This window comes from Penicillium psychrosexuale (genome assembly GCF_028828465.1).
Source record: "Penicillium psychrosexuale strain IBT 29551 chromosome Unknown utg000002l, whole genome shotgun sequence".
NCBI classification, from domain to species: domain Eukaryota; kingdom Fungi; phylum Ascomycota; class Eurotiomycetes; order Eurotiales; family Aspergillaceae; genus Penicillium; species Penicillium psychrosexuale.
The window spans coordinates 3426082-3452507 of NW_026643187.1; the positions used below are offsets into that span (position 1 = coordinate 3426082).

The window sequence follows — 26426 nt, forward strand, 5'->3', positions numbered from 1 at the left end:
TTGCCTGTTTATCGGTGTGTGATGCTTCTCGTGTTGCTTACAGTATTTGCTCTTTAATCATGCAAGTTCTTAAATGATGGAGCAGTGGATGTCGACTTGTTGATACGCGACTATATTTAGGTAAGCGCGTGTGGTGGCCTGATAATCCAGGCTGACACGAAGAGCCTCATTGGCATTGATATTGTTCTGAGGACGGTCTGTTCCATAGCTAGTTTATTGTATATAGACAGATTTCTGTCCGCTGCGAGGAAGATTACTCCCAGTCCATGACCAACTACTACGGCCCCTAGCTTGGAGTTCCTAGATGATGAAATGAGGTCATTGCCAGAGGGAAACAGATATAGCCAGCTTCCATGCTGCTAAGGATGTTTATTTGTGATTTACCCTTGCTTTGTCCATTGCTATAGTATTCAATGGAGTTTTACTTTATAAATGTAAATATATTGTGGCATTGTCGGTATAAAGAGTATACTATTCGGGTATTTGATCCGATGTGGACTTATACTTCCTTTTGTTCATACCACACGACTAATAATACTCGGTTATATTGCATATAACCTTGATCAATCGTATCAAATGACTAGGCCTAGATTTTATAGGAAAAAAATACCTGCAAGTGCTAAACCGCACAACTGTAACGTGACGTTATAGTGGCCATAAACTAAAGATAACTATAGATTCTATCTTTTGCTTAATTCCATTTTCTCTCTATTTACCCACCAATTCCGTTATAAAGCGCGTCTATAAAGAGGATTCCATGATCCAACCAGCCCTCATCTCCCCTCTTTTCCTCTGCCGTAGACTTACCCTCCCCACCATCCCCACACTACTTCGCAGCACTTTGCAAAGTCCTCAAAGACTCCAATCCACCATGTCCACCGTGTCCGCCGTCGAAGAAGCCAAGCGCGCCGCCGCAAAGGTCGCAGTCGAAAAACACTACCCCAAGAATGCCCGCTGGGTCGGTATCGGCAGTGGTACGACGATCGTGTACGTCGTCGAGGCCATCAAAAACCTGGGCGTCGACACCTCCGCTACAAAGTACATCCCAACCGGTTACCAGTCCAAGCAACTGATCGTCAAGGCCGGATTAACATCCGTTGAGTACGACACTATTCCTCTGGGAACAGTCCTCGACGTGGCGTTCGATGGTGCGGACGAGGTCGACGAGGACCTGAACTGCATCAAGGGCGGCGGTGCATGCTTGTTCCAGGAGAAGATCGTCGCTTTGCAGGCCAAGGAGTTTATCTGTGTTGCCGGTGAGTTTTGGTCTGATCTAATATGATTTTATTTGCATTTGCATTGTAGTTGCGGGGGTTTGGGATGCTCGGAAGTAGAGCCAACTTTTTTTTTTTTTTTTTCTTTCTTTCTTTGCTATAACCCCCAACTAACTCACGCTCGCAATCCTAGATCACCGCAAGCTCCAGTCCCGTCTCCTTACAAACTGGAAATCAATCCCCATCGAGGTTGCCCCGATCGCCGCCCACCGCGTTATCCTCAAGCTGCAGGAACTCGGCAGTATCAACCCGGCCATCCGGCCATCCGCGAGCGCCAAGGAAGGTCCCCTCAAGACCGATCAGGGTTTCTTCATTATCGATGCCCCCTTCAAGCCGTTGCTGATCAAGGCTGATATCGAGGCTGGCCAGGATGGTAGCGGCAAGGATGGTGTGTGGGAGGTTGGTACCTTGGCTCGCGAGATCAAGGAGATTACCGGTGTGCTTGAGGTCGGTGTTTTCCAAGGCAAAACCGGCCCGCAAGCTACTGCTGCCGGTGGTATTGGAGGTCAGCGGCCTGTCGCGGCCTACTTCGGTATGGCCGATGGAACGGTCGCTGTTCGCAAGGCCGATGTCTAGTGGTTGGACTAGACTACGTAAATAATGTAGATGATACCAGAATTTTCTTTTTTGTTAAATCTTGGGAAAAAAATGCCATGATTAGGATTGAACTAGTAAAAGCTTGCGATTGTGTTTTGGAATTTCTTTTTAATTGGGTTTCGTGTGTGGTATCAACATTGGAAAGACGCTTCATTTCAGTATGGAATCAAGAAAAGGCCATTTCGCCTGGACCTATTTTGCGCTCTTACTCTTGCCTTTGGCCTCCGTTTCGCCTAACTCCCGAACGTAAACCTTCACTGTGCCTTCGGGGACCTCGTCATGGCCGTCTTCGAATCCAGGACTGACTGCAATGGCCAGGTGCTGGCCACTCGCACTGAACGCGAGAGCTGCGACACTGTGTTGGTATTTCTGATATTGACGGATACGGCGCTTAGAGATTCCATCCCAGAGCGCAACAACACCATCACCACCGCCGGATGCAAAGGTGCCAAAGATAGGGTGGAAAGTCAATGCGTTGACAGGGTAGACGACATCCACGCCATCCTCGCCGGTCTGGCGGTGACATTTAAAAGCGTATTTGCGGGCCTGAGATTCAGGCGATGGGTCGAACCATTCGACCGCAACACGACCCTCAATGCTAGACGAGGCGTACCCAGCGTCATCAGGCATGCAGGCGACAGCGCGGGTCATGAACTTCAAGCTGCTCTCGCGGCGCTGCCAAGGCTCAATTTCAACTCGATTACTGCTTGGGTCGGCGCTATCTGCTTCTGCGGTGAGAAGGGCCAGCGCTTTGAGGTCATAGATGTGCAACGCGCGCGATGCCATCGCCACGACCAGCTTCGTGGCGGTTGCGGAGATTGAGAATGGCTTAGACGGGAGGGGAATGATAATCGGCAGGGAGTCGGGGTTTGCGCCAGTATCGGCTTGGTGAATGTGTAGTGTGGAGTCCCACGAGGCGGAGATGACGAGCCTGTGCTCGCGGCTGTATAGGACATGGCGCACGCCGGCTTCGTGGCTGCTGAGCACGGTCTGTTCGGAGGTGTTGAGATCGATCCTGATTAATTAGTATATTCCATGGATTACAAGCGGGGTGCTGATAGTAGCAGGACCCAATGGAAACAACTCACTTCCTCACGTCCCAATCCAGTCCAGCTGTGTAGATCTCATTCTCGGTCTCACCGAAGCAGACGTCCAGGACAGGAGCGCGGTGCTCGAACTTCTGCAATAGCTTTCCCTCTCCAAATTTTCCGTTCTCATCCCGCAAGTCATATAGATATGCGTTCTTATCCCATGAGGAAACCACGAGTCGCGCGGAGTTGGGGTCTGGGGAGAACTTCAAGGCCGAGATAGCATCCGTAGGTGGGGAAGCCAAAGTGAATTGATCTGCAACAAGAAATTAGACATGGTTCAAATCAAAAAGCAACGCCGAGAACTACTCACGAGAAGTCATCTTGGGCGAGCTGCGGAGTTGCAGAAGATCAACACCCAAGCTCCCCGGGGCCCTTAACCGTCTTCTTTTCTGCCATCGTCACCGCCCTTTGATTCCCCGCTCTACATCGATAAGGAAAAAAGAACGTCCTGACATCATTTGCTTTTAGCACAAACACAATTCCTCACATCTTCGTGATATTGACAAGATGCCTTTTGCCCAGCTGGTGATTGGTCCGCCGGGCGCAGGCAAGTCCACATACTGCAATGGTATGCATCAGTTCCTGGGCGCAATCGGCCGAAAATGCTCTGTCGTCAATCTTGACCCCGCCAACGACAAGACTTCATATCCATGCGCGCTGGACGTACGTGATCTAGTCAGGCTAGAGGATATCATGGAAGAGGACAAGTTAGGCCCGAACGGTGGTGTCTTATATGCTCTTGAAGAGCTCGAAAACAACTTCGACTGGCTGGAAAACGGGCTGAAGGAGCTTGGTGGTATGTCTGACATGTCCTGGCTGCATACATTTACTGACTGGTTTGATGAATTCTCAGAGGATTATATTCTTTTCGACTGTCCTGGTCAAGTTGAGCTATTTACACATCATACCTCATTACGCAACATCTTCTACAAAATCCAGAAGATGGGCATCCGGGTTAGTGGCAGCAGATATTCAAACGGAACACAAAGGAAAGTCAGTTAATCAGATTCCCCATAACAGCTTATCGTCGTCCACCTCGTCGACTCCTACGCCCTTACCCTCCCCTCAATGTACATATCCGCCCTCCTCCTCTCCCTCCGCGCCATGCTCCAACTCGACCTCCCACACATAAATGTCCTCACCAAAATCGACAACCTTGCCAACTACGCTCCACTCCCTTTCAACTTAGACTACTATACCGAAGTACAAGACCTGTCCTACCTACTCCCAGAACTGGAAAGCGAGTCCTCACGACTCTCACACGAGAAATTCGGCAAATTGAACCAGACCATCATCGACCTGGTCGAGGAATTCGGACTCGTTGCCTTCGAGACGCTGGCCGTCGAAGATAAAAAGAGTATGATGAGTCTCTTGCGCGCTATTGACCGTGCATCCGGGTATGCCTTTGGGCCCGCCGAGGGCGCCAACGATACTGTCTGGCAAGTGGCTGTTCGGGAGGGCATGGGTGTCACGGACGTGCGTGATGTGCAGGAGCGTTGGATAGATGCAAAGGATGAATATGATCGGCAGGAGGAGATGGATTTAGAGGAGGAGGTTCGTGTGCGCAATGCGGCGAGCCAGGTCGAAGCGACGGGTGCCGTGGATGGCGGACCCGACGAAGATGACGGCCATGACTACGACGAGGAGTTGGAGAAGTGGAAAAAGGATATGCCAGACAGTGGCGTGCGGGTGCACCGCAAGTAATCATCCTTCTCCGATGACTTCCCAGCTGTTTTAAACGTCAGATACGATATGATAAATGTATAATAGCCGAAAATAACCATGCATAATTTAACGCACCAAAAACCGGGGTATCTCATTGAAAGAAAATAAATGTACAGTTAAACTCATCCTCATACAATCTCAATCATCCATCCCCTCATCCTCACTCTCGTCCATCACACAGTCAACGACATCAGACCCACCAACCAACCCCCCAAGAACCCCCCTCTCCTCCGCCTCTTTAACCCTAACAATCTCCCGCCTAGCCCTCCGAATAGCCTCCTCCTCCGCCTTGCGCATCGTCCCCGAAACCCGAACCACGCGGAACACACACCCACGCTCGCGTCCCGTCCCCGCGCGTTTCTGACCATTCGCCGGCTCCGGCACGCCGGACATGTACGTAAGCGCCGACCAGACGAGGCGGAAGGAGGCGCGCGGGCACCGTACTATAGCGGTGGATGTTGCTGGCGAGAGGTATTTTACTATAGGGTGTGGTTAGCGGTTGGTCCTGTAGATGGGGGAGTTGGCTGTGGGGGCTTAGGAAATGGAAACTTACTCGTTATTCCGCCAGCAGAGGCGCCGCCTAGCTTTCCGATCCCCCAGTCGCCGTATAGCTCTGCGACGGACTCGCGGATCATTTTCGCTAGGAAGCCTTGGGTTAGGGCGTCGGAGGTTGGGGAGTGGATTGCTAGTTGGGGGATGTGTGGTTTTGATGTTGGGGTTGCCGGCCAGGTTTTTGGGTCTGGATAGAGGATGTCCACGAGCAGGTAGCGGTTTTTGAGGCGGACCATGGTGGTGTTGGTGTGGGTGTATTAGTTGCTGAGTACATTTATTCAAGGTGGATTAATCTTGAAGCCGTGACCAAAAGTCCACTAAGCCTAATTAGGATGGATAGATATCCATGGATATACTCCGTACAAATATCCACGTCAACTCTTCTCATGAACTCTTCTCCTCTTCAAAACTCACCTACCTTTTTCATCATGGCTGTTTACACCCGATCATCCCCTCTTGTTCAACAAATACAGCAAAGTTCTCCATGGGTAGACATCTACACCGATTCTGCTACTAGCCCTCTCCGTGTCCGATCGGTGACGCATAATATCAGTTCTGTCTCACATACACACCCAGAGCCTAGAAGATGGCAGAACCCAGGCGGCTGGGGGGCAAGACATATGAATGACACAGCTCCTTTTACTTTGTGGGACGACACTGACCGGAAATATCGTTTGCCAACTAAAGAAGAATTCCAGTGGATTAGCAAGAAATTTGGCAACGGCAAGATCTCTCTATCCGGTTGGTTTATATGCATCGAGACCGATAACCCGCCGAAGCCGGTTCCTCTTACACTAGGATGCATGCCGGTGATGTTTGTCAGAGTCAATCAAAGCTTTCTTGAGCCTTTGCCCAAAGCACCTTATCCTAATCCACGATTACCGGACCCTTGTCCCGATCTGCGCTGGCCACCAATGGAATTTCCAACGGATGCAGATAATAACACCGTTCTCGAAGCACTGGAGCCGCTGGCCCATGTACGTGCCGTCATTTATCTGCCTTCATGGATTATCATTGAGCTTGAGTATGGAGATTCCCGAGTTTATGAACCCAAGTCCCTTCCAGGGATTGTTGCTGGACGCACAGCTCTTTATCACCATGCAGAGGCTCCCCTCTATAATCAAATGAAGAATCTTACCCGAGGCCAACAGCTTGATCCAGCTGAATCTCAGACTAGCTTGAGATCGTTACCGCAAGACACTCACAATTACCTTCAGCACTCATTTCTTTCTCCTGGATGCAGAATTGAATCTGGCTATAGCCTATCAGACTCCGGCTATGAGTCAACGACCCGTGCTTCGTCTGCTGGAGTAAAACTCCGCAATTCGAGGGGAGAAGAGGCCCTCAGTATCGCTTACCACGGCTTCCCCATTTCCTCGGAGGTTTATCATCCAGATACTCACCAGGAAAGAATCGGAGATGTGATCAATATACGACCTGAACTAGATGTGGCTCTCGTTAAACTGACCCCTACCGCTTCCACAAAGTTCAAGAACACCTGCTATTTTCAAGCAGAACCCCCTAAGACGTTGTTAGAAGGAAAAGATATTAGGGCAGGGTCATGGGCCGAGGTTGATGGCATGAGTTCAGGCTTACTGAGCTTGCTGTCATATGGAATGATGAAGGAGAAACCCGTGCGTCCGCCTGGCTCTCCAAAAATTCCGTTCGCACAGTGGCGGTCATTCAATCTCCAGGCATCTTGGGGAGTTGTGAACGAAGTGATCGCTAACGGTATCTGCGGCGCACCCATTGTTCGCTGTGATAACGGCGGGGTGACCGGCTTCTTCCATCGCTTTGATGGAATGAACTGTCTCAGTGCCACTCTGGATGATTTGGTAGCTGAAGGATGGCAAATTGCCTGAATGGCCAGAGCGCTGATGATTAGAAGCACTGATGCTCATATTCTTAGTATCTATGTAGCTAAGCCCAATATAATATTTAATCTAGCGATGTATAATGCTATGTAACTCGTGGAGAGGAAGCTATACAATGTATTGTACTAGACTGACATGCTCGACTGGCTCTCCACGCCATCTAAGTACCTTTCTAGTTGCCTATTTATATTAATGAGAACAGTAGTCTTTTGATACTCTTTTTATGTCTTTTTGCCATGGCTGAGAATTGCGGCGGAAGATATGTTGTTCGTAGTTAACGAATACTATAGACTACGCAGAAAACATCTATGCGGCAATGGCACGTTCATTATTTCCCAAATAGGTCTAGTCATCTACTGCAAACGAATTAAATCAGATCCATAGCCGGGTTGCACCCTTCTTGAGTGTCAACCTGTCAACTTGGTCATGCCACATGAACGCAGGTACATCGATACACATAACTGCTCAGAAAACATAAGAAAAGAAAAATCAAGGGATGAACCATCCAAACTCCACCGTCCTGAACGGACGGACTATATGCCAGCGGACGGCGCTGCAAACATCATAAACAAAATCACAGGTTGACCTCGACACGGCCCTCGGCACCGCCCTTCTGCAGTGTGGGGAGGAGGTAGGTGATGTCATCCCAAGGGTGGCGGTAGAGACCGGTGCGCAGGCGCTTCTGATCGAGGTAGTGGGCAATGAGACCGATGGAGCGGCCGAGCACGAACAGACCGTTGAGGACACCCATGCGCATGTAGTCCTCACACTCCTCGGGGGAGAAGGCACCGCAGTTGCGGAGGAGGTCAACGAAGCAGACAGCGACACAGCCGTCGACGTTAAGGATCAAGTTGTCCTTCTTAGAGGTGGTGACAGTCTCCACGGCGATAGCGTAGTCGAGCAGCTTGGTGCTGGGGAAGTGCTTCTTGACAAACTCCTTGACGAGCTCGACACGTAGATCGGGGTTATTGCGAGACTTGACCTTGTGGCCAATACCGGGGATAAGCTTGTTCTCCTTGCGCATGGTGTCGACGAAGTCACGGGGGCTCAGGCCCTTGTCAAAGGCCTTGGTGAACTCCTCAGCGGCGCCATCCAGGGCACCACCGAAACGCGATCCGATGGTCAGCAGACCGGAAACGAGAGCACTGATAAGATCCTTCCCAGCACGGGTGGTGATGATGGTGTTCATGGCACCGGAGACGGCGGGACCGTGGTCGGCGGTCAGCATGAGAACCATCTCGAGGAACTTGCTGGCGTAGGGGGGCAGGCGGCGACGGAACCACAGGAGAGACATGACACCACCAATGCCAATATCCTCTTTGAAGACATCGGAGATGGGCATACCGGCGTAGAGCAGCTCCTGGCCACGGTCGTCGGAGATAGTAGAGATGAAGGCAGCGGGCTTACGGACGAGACCGAGCTCCTGGGCCCAGGAGTAGTCGATGGGAATCTTGGGCACCACGGGCTCGGGGGCGGGGACGATGTTGCCTTTCTGGAGCTCACGGTCATAGACCTCCTTGAGAATCTGGGGAAGGTCCTCGAAGGTCTCGGGGACGTGGATACCAGCTTCACGCATGGCCTTGTTCTTGGTAACGGCAGTCTCGAGATCGGAGTTGGCGGAGGCACCGGCGTGACCGAACTGGACCTCGGTCTTGAACAAGCTGGCGCAAGTTCCAATAGCCCAGGCGACGATGGGCTTAGTGATGGTGCCGTTCTTGATGGCCTCAATCACACGGTACTCCTCAACACCACCGACCTCACCGAGCAGCACCAGAATCTTGCACTCGGGCTCGGCCTGGTAGCGGAGCAAGTGATCGATGAAGGTGGTACCGGGGTAACGATCACCACCAATGGCAACACCCTCGAACACACCGTCGGTGTTCTGGGAGATAATGTTGTTCAATTCGTTGGACATACCACCGGACTTGGAGACGTAGCCGACAGAACCCTTGCGGTACAGCTTGGAGGCGACAATGTTGTCCATCATACCACCAGTGTTACCGATCTTGAACGCACCGGGCTTGATACCACCAACAGTGGCGGGACCAATAATGGTGATGCCCTTCTCCTTGGCGATGACCATAATCTCACGAGCACGCTTTGATAGTCGTTAGCAATACATCCGAGATGACACGGGGAGGGGCAGAACTTACACGCTCGGGCACACCCTCGGCAATAATAGCGATACAGCGGATCTGGGGGTACTCCATCAACTCCAGGGTGGAGGTGTAGACGGAGCGAGAAGAGGCGAAGTTGACAACGACGTCAACGTCGGGGTGCTTGGCCATGGCCTTCTCAACGTCCTGGTAGACGGGGAGAAGGGTCTCACTGGTACCCCAGTACATCTTGCTGACGAACTGGCCACCGAAGGTGTAGATAATACCCGCTACAGAAGGAGTCGAACGCTTGCAGATGAAGTCGAAGTCGAGCATGCCCTGCACGGCTCGGGGTTGCATACCACTGATCTCTGGTCAGTCTCTTATTTCGAGATTGTAGGAGCAGAATCCCATGACTTACTACACGAAGCATCGTGTCTTGTTGTGGAAAAGGCTGTGTAGGGCGGGCGAGAGGACACGGCTAGGAGGGGCGAAGCGGGTGATGTTGTCGTTGGCAGACTGCACGCCGTTGCCAGCGGAAAGAGTAGGGGAGGGCATGGTGAATCTAGGTCTCAATTAGCATGCCAGTTGGATTTCGAGGCAATTGGCCAATGGTGCAGGCAATTGGAAAGAAGGCCGTTTCGATGGATATGCAATGGATAAGAGGGAGAAGAAAAAGAAGTTACTCACTTTATGCGTTAAACAAGCCGCTCGATGCGAAATTAGGGTAAATAGAGAAAAGGAGAAAGGGGAGGAGGTAATACAGGAGAGGATGGAGAAGGAGAAGAAGCTGTTGAGAAAAATCCGCGGGGTGAGATACTCGGAGTACTCGCAGATACACCGTACAGCTCGTCCCAGACCGCTGGACTCGAGCAGCTCAACACTTGGCAGTCCCGAAAGTACCGGGTTCGGACGATACCGTACCCACCGGTATGGTATGTATGGTACAGGTAATACGAAGCTTTCTGGAGTATGGGGACATCGGAATCTTGATGCGATAGTACATCCATGCGTATACATATGTATAGTTAGTTATATTCTGCCTTGAATAATATAGTGTATGTAGTATATGTAGTCTTTTTCTTCTCATCTTACTGAATACAATTGAATATTAACTCGAACTATGTACCGTTATGTACTATCTATCATAAGTTTATCCGTGTAGACCCGAGTCCGGAAAGTCATGACATCCTAGTCTATCGACTCAACAGAATCGGAATCAATCTATACTCCGGATATACCTCATAGTCAGTAGCACAAGTGGCGCCACCAGGAGGTACCTCGCATGTATTCTTAATACGCGTAACATTGTGGTGGAGACCTCCCAACGAGACCTTTCCCCACCTTCGATCTCCGTTCCTCAACAGGTGGGACCGGCCGAGTTGTACGCTGTAATCTCCAGAACAACTTTTCCTTTTTTTTGTGTACGCCGTACACCACAGTACATTCCCACCTTTTTCCCTCTCACTTTCTTACCTCCCAGTTCAATTACTCCTCTTTATCCTTTCTTCTTCTCTCCCATCTCCCATCTCCCATAATTTCATCACATCATGTCCGCCAAATCTATCCTCGAGGCCGACGGCAAGGCCATCCTCAATTACCACCTCACTCGCGCCCCGGTGATCAAGCCCACTCCTCTCCCTGCCTCCGCAACACACAACCCTCCTGCCCGCCTCGCGTCCCTTCACTTCCCCGAGGATAAGGCTGTTAAGGATGTCCTTGACCAGGCGGAGATCTCCTTCCCTTGGCTTCTGACCCCCGGGGCTAAGTTCGTCGCCAAACCCGATCAATTGATCAAGCGTCGGGGTAAGAGCGGTCTGCTCGCCTTGAACAAGACCTGGGCTGAGGCCCGGGACTGGATTGAGGCTCGTGCCACGAAGGATGTCCAGGTCGAGACCGTCACTGGTGTTCTCCGCCAATTCCTGGTGGAGCCCTTCGTGCCTCACCCCCAGGAGACTGAATACTACATCAACATTAACTCCGTCCGTGAGGTAAGCTTTCTCCGCATTTCGAGCACAATTGAAAGAAAATAAAAGCTAATACCCAATTCTAGGGCGACTGGATCCTCTTTACCCACGAGGGTGGTGTTGATGTCGGTGATGTCGATGCTAAGGCCGAGAAGCTGTTGATCCCTGTCAACCTCAAGCAGTACCCCTCCAACGAGGAGATCGCCGCGACCCTGCTGAGCAAGGTCCCCAAGGGTGTTCACAATGTCCTAGTTGACTTCATCTCTCGTCTGTACGCCGTCTACGTCGACTGCCAGTTCACCTACCTTGAGATCAACCCTCTGGTTGTCATCCCCAACGCTGACGCCACCTCCGCAGAGGTTCACTTCTTGGATTTGGCCGCCAAGCTCGATCAGACTGCTGAGTTCGAGTGTGGTACCAAGTGGGCTGTTGCGCGCAGCCCCGCTGCGCTGGGCTCCCCTGTCCTCGCCTCGACCAGTGGCAAGGTCAGCATCGATGCTGGCCCGCCAATGGAGTTCCCCGCCCCCTTCGGTCGTGAGCTGACCAAGGAGGAGAAGTTCATCTCCGACATGGATGCTAAGACCGGCGCCTCGCTCAAGTTGACCGTCCTCAACGCCAGCGGCCGTGTGTGGACCCTGGTTGCTGGTGGTGGTGCTTCCGTCGTCTACGCCGATGCTATTGCCTCCGCTGGTTTCGTCAGCGAACTGGCCAACTACGGCGAGTACTCTGGCGCCCCGACCGAGACCCAGACCTTCAACTACGCCCGTACCGTGCTAGACCTGATGCTGCGTGCCCCTACCCACCCCGAGGGCAAGGTCCTCTTCATTGGTGGAGGTATTGCCAACTTCACCAACGTGGCCAGCACCTTCAAGGGTGTCATCCGCGCCCTCCGCGAGGTCGCCAATCTCCTCAACGAGCACAAGGTCCAGATCTGGGTTCGCCGTGCCGGTCCCAACTACCAGGAGGGCCTCAAGAACATCAAGTCTGTCGGTATCGAGCTTGGCCTCGACATGCACGTCTACGGGCCCGAGATGCACGTCAGCGGCATCGTCCCCCTTGCCCTCCAGGGCAAGAAGACCGATATCAAGGAATTCGGCGCATAAACAGTTTAATCCTTATTTTATTTGTTTTTTGCAGCGTGTGTCCGTTGCATCGGTTTGTGGTATAATGCATGGCATGATATGACTTTTTTTTGCGGGATTCCGGGGGAGGTCTGCGGGTGTAGATGTCACCCCGGCGTCCTATTTTGCTGAGGGTATGGCGTTACTTCCGCCCGGGCGACAAGACCCGGTCCTTCTGGTGCCGACGTACATGATTCTCCGTTGATTAGATTTCATTTTCCTATGTTCACTCCCGGCGGATTTAGATCGAGTGATGTCCGTCGGCTAATATCAATGATACGCATTTATTGTCCCAGATTGTTCCATTGTAGTTTTATTATATGTCAGCATGAAGCCAATAGATCAGATAGTATATATGTCCAGCTAAAACATGTCCAATGCAAAAGTAGACATCTGAAAACACAAATATAGGACAAACCACTGCCCAAAAATACCAGCGTAATTAATACATACAGATACACCCGTAATTTTGAATAAGCTCACATCCACGACCCAAAAGACAAAACAAGCTCCCGCACCAGACTCCACACAAGCTCTCATGCACCCCGGATTGACAGGGCCCTCAGATCCCGCGATCAGATCCGTGGATAAAGTAGGGACTGTGCTGGAGCTGGGGACCATACCGAGGTGTGGACGCGACTTCCGCTGCCCCGAGATTAGGGCAAGATAAGCATCGGACGAACGGGGGCTAACTTGTTCTTATATTCAAAGGGGATTAGTGTCTGTGGTGCTTGGAGTAGGGTTGGCAGGTAGTCTAATGGGATATAATGTGCGTTTTCTTCATGTAGGTTGCTCTTTCTTGTCTGTTGAGTTGGTGGCTGTCGGTGGTAGACGGCTCTGGCGTATTATCACGTACGCGTGTAATTTATGCCTGGAGGTTGCAAGCTGCGGCCATGGCCGGATATGAGTGCTGGTTTGAAGTCATTGGATTATCATGTTGGGTTAGTTAGACTGATAGAGGGTTTATTTGTTGTGGATATGCTCTAAGAATTCGTTTGATATTGACGGGCGATGGGTGTCTGAGCCACGTTATGAAAGAAGCGAGGTCCCAAGTAGAAGTGGCAGAGCTCTGTCTGTGGTATATTGTTAGAGAAGAGGAATCATCATTTGATATATTCCAAAGGGTTAGCCAGGATCATGTCTATACTTGCTACATACTCGGAGGATCCTATGTGCATAGACGAGGTCATTTTCTGTTGTGATTCAATATATATCTTGCCCGATATTATACAAATTGTAGTATCTGACACTTACCGCAACTAACTATATGATACAATTATTGCTCAATGGCGCTGTTCAATCACCGCCAGCAACCGATGCACACCTAGCACGCTACGTCGTTATCCCGTGTGATATATCTCCTAACCACTTCGCTGTGAGCAGCCTTGATAACCCTAACGAGCAGATATATCTCAATTCGTCAGGAAACTAGACAGTCCAAGAAAGGTTGAAGTTGCAAGGATCAAGGATATTCGGAAGCATCCCGAATATGACTGGATTGAGTGAGTTGCATTGCCATTTGTGACAAAACCTAGTCTCCGAAGTTCGAACGCCATTCGATCACAGCGACTGGGATTGACCGTGAATGCAAGGACTATGTGCTAAAAATCTAGGATCCATACCCTTACCCTTGGGTAGAGAAATGGTAATATGCGTCAATACTACTTATAATATTGCGTGATTCAAGGGAATATAGATGAGATGGGAACCCTGCTCGGACTGTTCATCGCAACGAACTAGGTTGATTGAATTGGTGACTGACCAGCATGGCAGTTTATTAGGGTGTAACCTTCCAAGTCATTTTAGAATTTGCCAACGCTCTTCCTCCCCTCGACTTCTTTTGAGGGAAATAGTTGTCAATACGTCACACAAGCTCTCAGCCTTGACTGAATGGGGTGGCTTTCTCCAACCCAAAACCCGAATGTTTAACACGTCCCTGGTCGTAGTGAGCACGAATGAATCAATACAGAGAGTAGAATAAAATACTCGTCTATCTATGAGTCCGAACTAAGTCAGTTGGATATGTAGATCAACTGGGCCAGCCAGCCACCAAAGTTACTTTCCAAATGTGGTTAGTCTGATATCTGGTTTCGTCAATCCTAGAAGTATTGAAAGTGTACAGAGTAGAAGTCAGCAATTCCTTAGCTACGAAAGCAAATAGTAGATAGTACGACCATCAATAAATAGCAAAGATCCATGAACATCGATAAAGTATTCTAGACATTGCTCGAGGGATTAGGGCCCACCGTGGATCACTCTGCGCAAACACTCCGATTCACCAATCAGGTAATATCATGCACAGATCCTAGTCCCAATAACCCCTCAAATGAAACCGAAAGGAAAAAAAAACTTCACTTTGTTTAAACCCCATCCGCCATGGACCGGTATCAATCAGACGGGCGGCTGCTCGCTTTCTTCGTCCTCCAGGGTCTCATTCCCTCGGTCGTCCTTATCACAACACCTAAACGGTCCGCTATACGTTATCTGTCTATACCATGTATGATATGGATCGTGTTGCATGCGATGTACCCAATCCAGAAACCGGGGTATACATCCACCCATCTCCTTGGAAGTTCTGCAACATTCGTCTTGACAGCACTAGATCTTTTACTGATCAACCCGCAAGCCGGGCGCGACTTCGTCGACGCAAATGGAAACACCAAGAGCTTTATACCTCGTCTAGTCGAGGCTGTCCGGCTACTCACATACGCGCGGGCTGTTAATACACCCCGACAAGTGAAGAACGTCCCGCCCTTCCCGGCGTACTACACCAAGAGAGATCCCAAGGTGATCCCACGAGGTCGCTTCTTGGTTAGAGAAACTGCTATTGCTGTCTGGCAGTTTCTAGTTCTAGATATATTTACTGTGTTGGCCTTGAAACAAGCCATGAATGACCAAGACGAAGGAAAGACGATTTCTTCCGGTATCCCGGGACGAGAGTGGATAACGAAGGCTCTTATTCCAACTGCCATTGCTTGGCTCGTTGTGTCCCGTATCCTACTCAGCTTCTACTACCGCGTCGCTTCGATCATCTTTGTCGGCCTGGGGGATTCTCCTTCGAACAGCCCGCCGATGATTGACAGAATGGCGGATATATATACACTGCGGAATTTCTGGGGGTGAGTCGCTCTTATTCTTATTCGTTTGATTAACTAGATCAAATTCTCATGCTTCTCAAAGAAAATTCTGGCATCAAATGCTACGACTGCCCCTCACGTCGACTAGCAATTTCCTAGCGCGGGATGTCCTCCGTCTGCCTAGATCGTCGCTTGTGGAACGATACACCAACGTGTTCATCGTTTTCTTTCTCTCCGGTTTGATCCACGTCGTGCTCGACAGTCTGCGGAATGTTTCACCGTGGGAACCTGGGACTATGTCATTCTTCCTCTCTTTCGTTATCGGCTATATAATCGAAGACGGTGTCCAGGCTCTCTGGAAACGAACACGCGGGTCCCGGGACAACATCGGCTTGCCGACGTGGTGGCAGAAGACCCTTGGCTATTGTTGGGTCCTGACATGGCTGGGGGTGACGTCTCCTTGGTATTTCAGGACGGGGATGCTAAAGTCGGAACAACAGATGGTTTTGGTTCCCTTCAGCGTTGCTGGGCTCATTAGTCCTCTTTTATTGAATAGTATAGTCATTGGCGGTGGTCTTGTGTTGAAGTTTGTATTTGAGGGGGAGATTTGAAAGGAGAGTATGCAGGATACGCTAGACTTCGAGGTTTCTCCAGCTAGATCTCCCCGGGGAATAGCGAAGCACGACAATGTTGTACGTCGAGAATATATGACAAAAAGCTCAACGTACGCTGATTAAGAGATCAACCGATAACGTCCGATCTTTGAGACTAGGGCCGAGTTGTATAATAAAGGTATTATAGTTAAGATTTGTCTTTTTAGTTGCCTATAAATGTCTGCTTAGAGTAATCAGCCGGTAGCACGGTAGTGTGGTGACCGGTGCGATGTATATCAAAGAGACACACTATGAAGTCTAGTATATTGCGTATAGCAATAATAATACCCAGCCTAGAACATCTATAAAGGAAATGGATTAGATCAAAGAAAGCAAATTGTTCTGATTGCGAAACATAGGTGCGGCTCTGTTGAGCTTCTGCTCTACATAAATGATGCAACATCCCCTGGGCATAAGAATAATAACCTCAACACATGTACGGAAAACATTAACCTCAACTGTCATTGCGAAGCAGAAAGAAGAAAACACCTCAGAAACAAGAATCAAGTCCAGGGTGGCATAGCTTGTCCGGCAGCGTACTTCTGGCTCGCTTGTTGAAACATCCGGGCAATCATTTGATCAGCGGGATCTGTTCGTCCATATAGCGGAAACGCCACTTGCAGTTTCTTCAGCCATGTATCCTGGACTAGAGCCAAATCACCGATTTCGTAGTTGTATGCTGACTGGCACCAGAACACCGGTGTGACCGCTCCTTGCTCGACTACCTTGACGGCCCAATCATCTAACAATCCTTCCTCTTCGAGAAAGACAACCATCAGGAGGTGAAGGACCATTCGAGACATAAGAGGTATGTTGCCGGTTTCCGCAGCGGCTTTGAGCTTAGGGTCGACAATCAGCGGTGACTGTGAGGTTTGTCTTTGGCCGTCCAAGTCCACTGCTCGCGTAATGTAGAGTATCCCGCGAATCAATCGTCGTCGCAGATCACTGAGTTCTTGGAACGGAGTTCCAGGCAGACATGCTTTGCAGGAGCACACAAAACCCAGAGATTCATGACGCTCATGTCTGGTTTGAGCTTTGAGATCTGGGGTGTAACAGAAGTAGATTTCCTCGCCAGCCTCGATGTTCTTGGTGGCAAGAAGTTCGATAAACGGCCTTGGGTCGCTTGGAACCCTCGCGTTGGGTATACACGAATGATTGAACCGAGAGCCAAGGGTATAAAACCCTACAGACTTAAGGGCACTGGCGAAAGAGTTTCCCGACAAAGTCTCAAGCAAACCTTTAGGTTCCTCCGACTCATTGTTTTGAATTAGTAGAAATTGTACCAGCTCCGTGGTCGAGAGTTCCATAAGGGCCCTAAAAACATCCAATCCTGTGATATCAACAGAGGACTTCTGAATCACGAAAAGGGCCTTTTCCTTCAGGATCAGGGATCCTCGTTCAATGCGTTTTGTGGCGAAAGCACCCCATCCTTTGCCTGGAGAGGGCTTCAGCTCGAATGGTGCATCGTCAGGCAGTTTGAGCCTGCGATAATCTAAAGTGAATAGCAAGTTAGAAACACTCTCAAGAAAATGAACAGGGCAACGTACGATGATTCGCAGACATGGTGTTGTGTGGTCTGGTGCGCTGATGGTGATGGAGAGGAAAGGAAAGGAATGAGTGTGGGATTGCAGAGCTGCGTAGGCCCTACTACCTAGGTCGAGCAGACAATTCTGTTTGCTTTCCACAAATGCTCTTTGTTTGTCAAACGTCCTAGAACCAACTAACCAGGAGAAATCAACAATGGTTATTTGTAATTACGATACTTGAAACGAGAGCTGTTTATTGTCATGCAGGTACTATGTAGGTGAAAATAAGGGCCTTCACTTTCTGACCATGAACTGAATCATATCTAGCTCGAAGACCAAGGTCTTGGTCGAAGATCGGTAGAAATACCCGCTCCATATTCATATAAATACCTCAACCAAGAGATAAACGATCAACGCCCAAACCGCTGCGTGATAGCATCACCAGGAGGCAACTCTGAGGAGATAGTCGAAGTCCGAGAAATTCGTGGAAGTCGAGTCCGATGTTGGGGAGCGGGATCTCGACCTTTGCCTAGTCAGAAGCACATTAGCTGGCATGCCTTGGAGACCGTGGTTCAATACATACTATTTCGCCCATCCCAGTCTGGCTGAGCAGGGGGAGGCATTGGGGCTCCGCGAGGTGTCCTCGTCCTTGCCCTTTTGGAACTACCAGTGCCGCTCCGTTGATTCCGATAAAGCTGCTCGACTCCATCTGGGTTGACGGGAAATGTGGGAGTCTTGGGATGTCGTGTAATCGGGGCAGAAGGCAACGTTGAGGCATTGGACAGAGGAATAGAGGCAGAGGCACGTTCAAGAGCAGAGGCACGTTCAAGAGCAGAAGCAGGAACAGGAGCATTGAGCGATGAGAGAGCTTGGGAGACTGTGTCCGAGGCTGCGGTTTGCATCCGGGACCGCATGGCACGAGCTTTGAGGAGGTTGTAGAGATTGGTCATTTGAGCGAGTTTATTGTTCTTGTCGCGGTACATATCATTCAATTCCTGATTTTTCTTTTGGAGGTCTTCTTGAGATGATTGCATGTCTGTAGCACAGATGTTAGTCAGAGCTCCAATTAAGAGTGGACTCAATTGGACCGACCAGATAACTTATTCTGCAGTGACATGATCTCTGTATTGGCATTGTGGATGACCTTGTCCATCTGCGTGTTCAGGTTGGCGTACTTCTCCGTCAGCGTCTTCGCTCGGTATTCCTGGTAGAAGCTGTTCGAGTTAGCCTTAGACAATCCCACGGTACAATTTTATACCGAGGAAGTGAGACATACATCTCCTGTGTGCTTTGGTATGCCCAAAACGCAAGTGCGCGACCAGCACACTCCATGATTGTGTTCGGATCTAACCCACTCAACACGCTTGTTTTGTAGTCTTCCGTCGGATTCAAGATTGTCGAAACAGCGTCATCCGGATTGAGAAGTGCCGTTTGACACGCAGGACAGAGCCGATTGCTGGTAGTTGGACGAGAGAGCCCGAGGCTCTCTGCGCACCCATGGCAGAATATGTGTCTGAAATCATGAGTGTTCCGCCTAAGCTGATCCCCGAGGGAGATACTTACGAGCAGGTTGTCACCACTGCTTTCTCTTTCAATTCTGCCCGGCATTTGAGGGAATTGCATCTTAAAGAAAAGTCCATGGTATCGTTGGAGATGGGATGCGGTTGGAGAGAATAACCCTGGAAGAAGTGAAGGTCACGAGTTAGCATTGGGTAGTTTAGTCAACCCCAAAATAAATCTGCGATGGAACAACAACTTGGACAGAGAACATTTGGTATTTGTCTATTAAAAAGAGTATTTTCATAAATTTCCGCGGGCTAGAAAAAGAATGTATTTCCCTGAGCATCGCGCCGTGTTGAAGTCATCTTCTCTTCAAACTCTTTCCCGGGCTCATACTCATGCCACAGACTAGCTGGGTAGATATGCTTGTTTTTCTCATACCACCGTCGATCTACGACCTTGGTTTCTGAGAAATCCTTGTCTGCGCCCTCTAGTTGATCGTCACTAGGTCGAGACAGCGGATCATCGGTGGAATTGGTGGAATCGGTAACGGGGGGTTTGTTGGAATAATCGAACAGCAAACCGCCAGCTCGAGAGAGACTGGGCACTCGATTGGCGATGAAGTAGTAAAACTCGTAATGCTGTGTGGACATTAGACTAGATACTTAACCACGTAGAATCCTGACGGGTGAACTTACGTGTGGAACGATAATATCGCCCTTGACAAGCATCAAGTCGTCGACACTGACTCGTGCCCACTCTCGGCGATTGTCTTTCTTCGCCTTAGATGCACCGCTGGCACCGCGTACGCCCATCTCAGCACCGACTTTCCGGCACCGATCCAAGAACAACCAAACATGGTCACCCTTCTTGACTTTAACAGCTCCAGCTGGTATACTCGTTCCATCGTAGAAGACAAATGGAATAAGAATATCGGTATTCTTGACAGCCTCTTGCATGATCAAGAACTCCTTGCGGAGAGTGTCGCGAGCCAGCGCTTCAGCTTCCAAGGCAGCCTTGGTCAAAGCTTTAGGTGGAGGGGGTGCATTCGGGTTTGCTTTCATGCGTCGAGTACTGTTCTCGGCGGGTGTTTTCGAACCTGACCGCGATACGCTTGAGTCGCGTGGAGTTGTCGCGGATTCTTCCCCGGTCTCATCCTGGTCATCGCCGAATGATAGTTTGCTTTTTGCGAAAGCCTTCTTTTTCTTCTTTTTCGGGGGACCGTCACTGCGGGAAGGCGTTGACCTATTGCGCTGCGATCAGCTCAAATGAATGGGAATGACAATCGATGCTCTTGGCTTACCCGTCAGTTATATCGCCTGCAGAGGGAGTTGCGCTTCTTGAATTACCAGATGCCAGCAGTCCCAAAGACTTGTCATGCGCCTCGCGCTCTTTCGCCTCTAGAACATCCGCACGCCGCTTGCGAAATTCGGAGAGATGAACAAGACCGACGGTTTGTTCCTTGAGCATCTCCTCCGCCGAGACGGTTTGGCCCGCGAAGGACCGTGGAGTGGATGTGCTACTCTCATCTTCTTCTGCCATTTTCAATTGCGAAGATAACAAGCTCAGGTTTGACAACTGAGATGAGCTGGTTTGTGACGTCTGGTGCTGGCACGTGATCTTGAATTTCTGTATATTCTACAAAATCACTAGATTATAAGAAGCATTCACGCTTTCAAATTTGGAGAATACTAAATACTTCATCTGTAAGCTACTTTGCATTCACTGAACCTCAGAATCCAGAACATTCAAGCGTGTCATGGTCGCTATATACTCCCTTTCGCATATCTCACCTCTCACACCGCTGCAAACAAGACAAACTCGGTTCCATGCGCGCAACCTTCGATCTCGATCCTCTTTGATACAACTTTCTGCAGCATTTACCCGTCGAACTGAAATTCAGAAATTATGGACGAAGAAGAAGACGACTTCTATGATCCGGTCGACGCGGTGCCGACAACACAATCGCTGAACCATACACAAAATGCAGCTTCAGGCCAACCGCAGAGCAATTACATGGAAGAAGACGATGAGGTAGAAGAAGAAGATGACGATGTACGCACTTAGCTCACACCTACCTGCAATTTTTCCTTGCTAATTCTATCTGCAGGATGACTTTAATATTATCACAGAAGCACCCGAAGGCGCACCAGCTCCCGAAGCGTGAGTTCGCTGTGATCGCGCTCCTTGCACTCACTCTTGCTGATCTTTTTAGCTCTCACCCGCGCCATGCAAGCTTACGACAAGAACCACAACGGCCGTCCTCCGCAGACTCGTCGGGGTTAGCGAGGTCTGCGACGCCATCCGCGATTCCTCGATACGAAACAGCGACTCCGATTCCCGGACACCCAGCCGGGGCCGCAAGACCCTCCTCAGAAAAGCCAGGCTCCGCCTATCCAGCCATCCACAGTTCCACCATCGACGTCAATGCGAACCCCGTCCACCCTATGACAGGGAAGCCTATCATGTCCACGGACATGGATGCCGACTTCCCATCCGACGACAAGCCCTGGCGCCGACCCGGCTCAGATCTCTCTGACTACTTCAACTACGGATTCGATGAGTTCACATGGGCAGGATATTGTCTGAAGCAACAAGGTGTCAGACAAGAAGTCAGCAGCCAGAAGAGACAGATGGACGATATGCAGGCCTTCATGGGCATGGGAATGCCCCCGATGCCTAGTGCGCCAGGTCCCGCTGCTCCAGTCAGTGCTGCGCCGCCCATGGCTGGCATGCCCGGTATTCCGGATATGAACCCCGATATGATGCAGGGTATGCTGGCCAGCATGATGTCTCAGGGCTTGGACCCGTCCAATATGGATCCTATGGCTTTCATGCAGCACGCTCAGTCGATGATGCCCGGTGGGGGTCAGCAGAGTCAACCTGGCTTTGGGGGCCAGCCCCAGGGTCAAGGGTTTAACCAAGGGGCTCAGGGTCAAATGGGCTATGGCGGATACGACCAACGTGGAGGTTACGGGGGCCGAGGACGTGGCCGAAGATGGTAGTTTGATATTGAATTCGTATTACTGTTCACCCTCGGAATAATGGGATCACACGGCGTTTCATGCATACAAAGGGAATAGCAATGGCATTGGACAATTTACGAATTCGAGCTTCTTCAGAAGTAGAGGTGTAGGTTGGGCAGGGATGTACAACATACAATGTAGCTGAGGGGTGGTTTAGGCATGTCAATAAAAGAACCAATAACACCTAAACATTAAGAGATAAAATATCGTAAGAAAACACAAGTGATTATATCCAGAGACAACCAAAGAGGTCAAGGGAAAACAGGGCTGTTCGGAAAGAAGCTCATGGTTAAGTCTTGGCATTCTGGAAATTTCTCCAGTCCAGATCTTCTTCCCCCGGACCAATTCCATCTTCTTCCCTTCTCCATCCTCATCCTCAACCCATCCTCTCACGAATCTCCTTCACTTTCACAATGGTACGTTGAATATCCCAATTGATACCAGACCCCAAAATTACCTATTTCCTCAACTCCCGGAGCGTGCTAGCACCTCAACACCCAACTTTTCCTTCCTCCAGGCCGAGTCCGGCTACCCGAAAACCCGCGCGCGATCCCCAATTCAGTTCGGATGTCTCATTGAGAAACATATTCACTAACCCCGTTCCCTTCACAGTCTGTCCTCCGCAACATCAAGTCCCTCGCTCCCCTCCTGGACCGCGTCCTGGTCCAGCGCATCAAGCCCGAGGCCAAGACTGCCTCCGGTATCTTCCTCCCCGAGGCTGCCGTGAAGGAGCAGAACGAGGCTCAGGTCCTCGCTGTTGGCCCCGGTCTCCTCGACCGTGACGGCAAGCGTCTCCCCATGGGTGTCAGCGCCGGTGACAAGGTCCTCATTCCCCAGGTATGTGGTGCAACAATTCCCTCGAAATACATGGAACATTATATACTAACGTGTCTGTGCTCAGTTTGGTGGTAACGCCATCAAGGTTGGCGAGGAGGAGTACACCCTCTTCCGGGATCACGAGTATGTTTCCTCTCTCTCCCTCTCCCTCCCTTTTTTCGCTGAGAACAACAACTGACAACCTCATCTAGTATCCTGGCCAAGATCAAGGAGTAAATTAGTCTCCAAGACGATATTTTTATACGATATTTTGTTTCGCCGCCATTCATCCCCTTTCTGTCATGTCGACACCAATCCCCGTTTCGCTGTAAAATCGCGACGGGGATATTGGAAGACCCCTGACGTGTATCATACTGACGCGACGTCACGAGCTCGACCTCTCTCAACGATCTCAAGAACACCGACCAAGGAAAAAAAACAAAAAATAATAGCGAATAGGGATGCTCTCATTGGCTGATATTTGACATTCGGTTGTTTAGGTATCATGTCCGTTGTTGGCTCCTATTTTGGCCTGTCTTTCTATTTTGCTGCATGAGTTTTTGAAGCGCTGGATTGGCCTTGGGTCTTGCATGTCTTTGTCCACTGTACTTTTAAATTAAACTGCGACTTGCCTTCTCCCAGTGGTTATGCTGGGGTGGGTAGTCGGTAATTGCAGACTTGATCATCTCCTCTCCATTGGCATATTCTCCAATTCTTCGTTGCCATTAGAATGCGTCTTTCTAAATATCTTGAAAGTCAGTCAACGTGCAGTAAAGGTGATATTTTGATAGGCTAAATATGATAATTAATACTGTTTCTCGGCGCGCAACAATTCATAACTGCATCTCCCCCCATCTTGCTAATAATGAAAAGCCCATGTTCCCGGACAACTAATCAATGCTGATCTGAGTACCGTACATATCCTCACCGCCAGTCTCATTCTCGGTGCTCGAGTGCGCCATTGATTCAATCACTTCCGATACCCTGTACATCAGCTCCGTGCCGATAATAGACCCGTATTCCCTAATCCTCCGCGAGCGTTCCATATTTATAAACACATCGAAAGCCATTGAATCTGCGCTGGCATTGGCAATTGTCTCATGAGAGGGAAAGGAAGGTGGATATTGGCTGAAATCACGAACGCGAATGTTATCCAAAATGAAGCGCGCCGCGAAAGGATTAATCCCCAGGTCGCGGAGAGCGACTTCATAGTCGGACTCCTCTTCTGTGATATTTTCCATCATCTCAGCGGGAAACAAATCGTATCGAAGTCTCCCCATTCCGAAACACCACAATACAATGTATAACGAGTGGTTCGGGATCGGTATCAGTAACGTTGTGGATAGTTCCTCGTAGCTGTCACAAAATTCAGCGAGCGACTGGCTTTCTCTTCTCAGAGAAGCATTCGCAACTCTGCTGACGTCTGCTCTATCAGGTTTGCAGATGAGGATAACTAGAAGCATATATCGATGCATGAGGCGGAAAATCTTTTCCCTGAACGGGGAATTAATTCCCACGATTCCATTGAACCTTGTATCCCTTGGTCCATGCCCTGGAAGATACCGCTGGGTCAGCTCATGCGGGGTTGTCAGAATAAGCCCAGTATCAGGTGCCAGAAGGATCTCTGCATCACACTGGTATCGGGAATCAGCGTTCTCATAGTCTCTGTAGATCAATTTGGGTGGATCAGTTGGCCACCCCTCCATATCTCGCACGACTAACGGGTGAGTGGTTAGGAGGGTGGTAGACAAGAAGAACCTCGGGGGCGGGTAGAATGCCGATCTGGTCACAATCTCCTGCATGGCAAAGGCAGGGCTCGGCGAGCGAGACAGACCCGAGGGTCTATCATTAGGGTCTGGGGGACTGTCACCCATCTGTGAAGGGTCGTTTGAGAACTCGCCTTCTCCAATTCTTGTGGACCCTGACAGGGAAAGGGACGACGGATCATTCGACGAGGTGATATATCCTCCATCACTGCCTCTGGTTCGCATAAATAAGGATAGCGACCCGAGGTCACCAGACACTGCTTTGAATGATTTCGGTGTCTTTTTAGAATCTACAGAAGAAATAGGAAGTGGAGGCTTGAAAGGGTCTTGTCTCAATCCTGTGGAGGGTGACTTGTAGCCCAATTTCATACGAAACAGGTCCATCTGAGCGAGGCAAGACTCTCTCTTGTCCATGTCTGAGGAAGTATGTGTTGCCGTAGTACTGAGGTTTTGCTCGTAAGGAGGTTTGAAGGAAACATGGTTATCGTTTGCATTCTGCGAATCTCGGGCTAGCTGGGTGATGATTTGATCGTTTGCTGGCCGTGTTACTGAGGAACTCGAACAGCCCTTTGACACGATTTTGCCTTCATGAAGCGTACTGAGAGAAGCGGCCACGACTCCCTCCTGTTCACAAGGTATTCCTGGATCCGCCACAGGTTCCAAAAAATCCTTCGTTCCTTTCTTTCCCTTCAAAGCTCTCGGTACTTGCGCTTTCTGGCTGTCAACCCTGCCAACGGAGAATCCTTTTTCTTTGGTCAGATTGGGAGAAACATCAGTGAAAGTGGGTTGCGATTTGTTGCATGAACTGACATCGAAGAATGGAGGCGAGGACGCGGCGTTCTCAAAATCAAATGCACTGAATTCGCTTTCGGTGGGATGCTTGTCTTGGTTAGCTAGTCCCATCAATAATCACCAGTCAAGTACTCACCTCAGAGCTCGGTACACTCAGACCGTAAGCCTCGCTATCGAAGTCAAAGGGGTCGGCCTCATTGTGAGTGTACCGATCATAAGCCCCGCTGTCGTAGTCAATAGAGTCGGTCTCAATACTGACAAACTGAGGCACCATCCCAGATGAACCCATTAAGGGGGGAAAGGCGTCCCCATCACGATGAGAAGTCGCACTAGTAATATTCGGGCATGCGGCAGGAACATGGCGAGGAATAGTAAAACCATCAGCAATGTTTGACTGAGGCAAGCCCGAATTGTAGTAATTAAAGATATCCCGCGTGTTCACAGGAACAACAGGAACATCAGGACCACTAGGAACAACCAGACGAACCGGAGCAGAAGACGAAGAAGATGTAGCCGGACTCTGAGCGAAAGCAGCGTGAAACTCGGACGAAGCGATCATTCTCTCATCCTCGGTTGTGAGGAGAATAGGCTCGTCTTTGAGGTCAGAGGTCATCACTTGAGGAAGGATGCCGCGCCAGATGTTTCCCTTGACGGAATCGAGCTGGAGACATCCGCTCAGCAGCTCCAGATCCTCAGGCTTAGTTTCGAGCCTCTCCATCAGGAGGTCAGTGCAGAAGCGTTCATCGATTTCTTTAAGGCGTTCCTCTGGATTTTCGGGCTCGAGACCCTCAATAGCGGGAACAAAAATTGGCGGCTCACATGTTTCGTCTGCGTAATCAATTGGACAAAGCTTAGTGTAGTCCTCTGCGACATTGTAGAATCTGGCGTATTCAAGAAGAGTTGGCTGGTTGGAAGCCATTTTGTCGCACAGAAAGGAGAGGAGAGGGGAGAGGAGAGGAGAAGGAGGAGTGAG

General features: G+C 50.0%; 14 protein-coding genes across 14 annotated transcripts; 7 read left to right on the forward strand and 7 right to left on the reverse strand.

Moving 5' to 3' along the window:
- Positions 1 to 757: 757 nt before the first annotated feature.
- Positions 758 to 1850, forward strand: N7518_002489 (ribose-5-phosphate isomerase RKI1; the record flags this gene model as incomplete). Its single annotated transcript, XM_057183417.1, has 2 exons — positions 758 to 1256; positions 1408 to 1850. 2 exons carry the CDS (start codon positions 758 to 760, stop codon positions 1848 to 1850), a joined length of 942 nt encoding a protein of 313 aa, XP_057044867.1.
- A 213-nt stretch (positions 1851 to 2063) lies between these two features.
- On the reverse strand, positions 2064 to 3282 carry N7518_002490 (WD40 repeat domain-containing protein; the record flags this gene model as incomplete). Its single annotated transcript, XM_057183418.1, has 3 exons — positions 2064 to 2886; positions 2960 to 3215; positions 3273 to 3282. The coding sequence occupies 3 exons, from the start codon at positions 3280 to 3282 to the stop codon at positions 2064 to 2066; spliced, it is 1089 nt and encodes a 362-aa protein (XP_057044868.1).
- Positions 3283 to 3469: 187 nt separating this feature from the next.
- On the forward strand, positions 3470 to 4666 carry N7518_002491 (GTPase GPN2; the record flags this gene model as incomplete). Its single annotated transcript, XM_057183419.1, has 2 exons — positions 3470 to 3916; positions 3983 to 4666. The coding sequence occupies 2 exons, from the start codon at positions 3470 to 3472 to the stop codon at positions 4664 to 4666; spliced, it is 1131 nt and encodes a 376-aa protein (XP_057044869.1).
- Positions 4667 to 4825: 159 nt separating this feature from the next.
- Positions 4826 to 5475, reverse strand: N7518_002492 (Rpp14/Pop5 family protein; the record flags this gene model as incomplete). Its single annotated transcript, XM_057183420.1, has 2 exons — positions 4826 to 5166; positions 5241 to 5475. 2 exons carry the CDS (start codon positions 5473 to 5475, stop codon positions 4826 to 4828), a joined length of 576 nt encoding a protein of 191 aa, XP_057044870.1.
- Positions 5476 to 5667: 192 nt separating this feature from the next.
- Positions 5668 to 7101, forward strand: N7518_002493 (uncharacterized protein; the record flags this gene model as incomplete). The annotated part of the gene is made up of 1 exon (XM_057183421.1): positions 5668 to 7101. One exon carries the CDS (start codon positions 5668 to 5670, stop codon positions 7099 to 7101), a length of 1434 nt encoding a protein of 477 aa, XP_057044871.1.
- A 586-nt stretch (positions 7102 to 7687) lies between these two features.
- N7518_002494 (uncharacterized protein) lies at positions 7688 to 9767 on the reverse strand (the record flags this gene model as incomplete). Its single annotated transcript, XM_057183422.1, has 3 exons — positions 7688 to 9211; positions 9267 to 9573; positions 9631 to 9767. The coding sequence occupies 3 exons, from the start codon at positions 9765 to 9767 to the stop codon at positions 7688 to 7690; spliced, it is 1968 nt and encodes a 655-aa protein (XP_057044872.1).
- A 992-nt stretch (positions 9768 to 10759) lies between these two features.
- aclA (putative ATP citrate lyase subunit (Acl)) lies at positions 10760 to 12279 on the forward strand (the record flags this gene model as incomplete). The annotated part of the gene is made up of 2 exons (XM_057183423.1): positions 10760 to 11200; positions 11263 to 12279. 2 exons carry the CDS (start codon positions 10760 to 10762, stop codon positions 12277 to 12279), a joined length of 1458 nt encoding a protein of 485 aa, XP_057044873.1.
- Positions 12280 to 14673: 2394 nt separating this feature from the next.
- On the forward strand, positions 14674 to 15985 carry N7518_002496 (wax synthase family protein; the record flags this gene model as incomplete). The annotated part of the gene is made up of 2 exons (XM_057183424.1): positions 14674 to 15416; positions 15478 to 15985. The coding sequence occupies 2 exons, from the start codon at positions 14674 to 14676 to the stop codon at positions 15983 to 15985; spliced, it is 1251 nt and encodes a 416-aa protein (XP_057044874.1).
- Positions 15986 to 16530: 545 nt separating this feature from the next.
- Positions 16531 to 17590, reverse strand: N7518_002497 (SET domain-containing protein; the record flags this gene model as incomplete). Its single annotated transcript, XM_057183425.1, has 2 exons — positions 16531 to 17519; positions 17575 to 17590. 2 exons carry the CDS (start codon positions 17588 to 17590, stop codon positions 16531 to 16533), a joined length of 1005 nt encoding a protein of 334 aa, XP_057044875.1.
- Positions 17591 to 17963: 373 nt separating this feature from the next.
- N7518_002498 (uncharacterized protein) lies at positions 17964 to 18885 on the reverse strand (the record flags this gene model as incomplete). The annotated part of the gene is made up of 4 exons (XM_057183426.1): positions 17964 to 18082; positions 18137 to 18589; positions 18646 to 18767; positions 18830 to 18885. 4 exons carry the CDS (start codon positions 18883 to 18885, stop codon positions 17964 to 17966), a joined length of 750 nt encoding a protein of 249 aa, XP_057044876.1.
- Positions 18886 to 19370: 485 nt separating this feature from the next.
- N7518_002499 (FAM50/XAP5 family protein) lies at positions 19371 to 20595 on the reverse strand (the record flags this gene model as incomplete). The annotated part of the gene is made up of 3 exons (XM_057183427.1): positions 19371 to 19694; positions 19752 to 20298; positions 20357 to 20595. 3 exons carry the CDS (start codon positions 20593 to 20595, stop codon positions 19371 to 19373), a joined length of 1110 nt encoding a protein of 369 aa, XP_057044877.1.
- A 366-nt stretch (positions 20596 to 20961) lies between these two features.
- Positions 20962 to 22058, forward strand: fip1 (cleavage polyadenylation factor subunit FIP1; the record flags this gene model as incomplete). The annotated part of the gene is made up of 3 exons (XM_057183428.1): positions 20962 to 21108; positions 21164 to 21216; positions 21269 to 22058. The coding sequence occupies 3 exons, from the start codon at positions 20962 to 20964 to the stop codon at positions 22056 to 22058; spliced, it is 990 nt and encodes a 329-aa protein (XP_057044878.1).
- A 434-nt stretch (positions 22059 to 22492) lies between these two features.
- On the forward strand, positions 22493 to 23132 carry N7518_002501 (co-chaperone GroES family protein; the record flags this gene model as incomplete). Its single annotated transcript, XM_057183429.1, has 4 exons — positions 22493 to 22495; positions 22692 to 22916; positions 22981 to 23039; positions 23108 to 23132. The coding sequence occupies 4 exons, from the start codon at positions 22493 to 22495 to the stop codon at positions 23130 to 23132; spliced, it is 312 nt and encodes a 103-aa protein (XP_057044879.1).
- Positions 23133 to 23785: 653 nt separating this feature from the next.
- N7518_002502 (uncharacterized protein) lies at positions 23786 to 26372 on the reverse strand (the record flags this gene model as incomplete). Its single annotated transcript, XM_057183430.1, has 2 exons — positions 23786 to 25540; positions 25590 to 26372. The coding sequence occupies 2 exons, from the start codon at positions 26370 to 26372 to the stop codon at positions 23786 to 23788; spliced, it is 2538 nt and encodes an 845-aa protein (XP_057044880.1).
- Between the last annotated feature and the right edge of the window lie 54 nt (positions 26373 to 26426).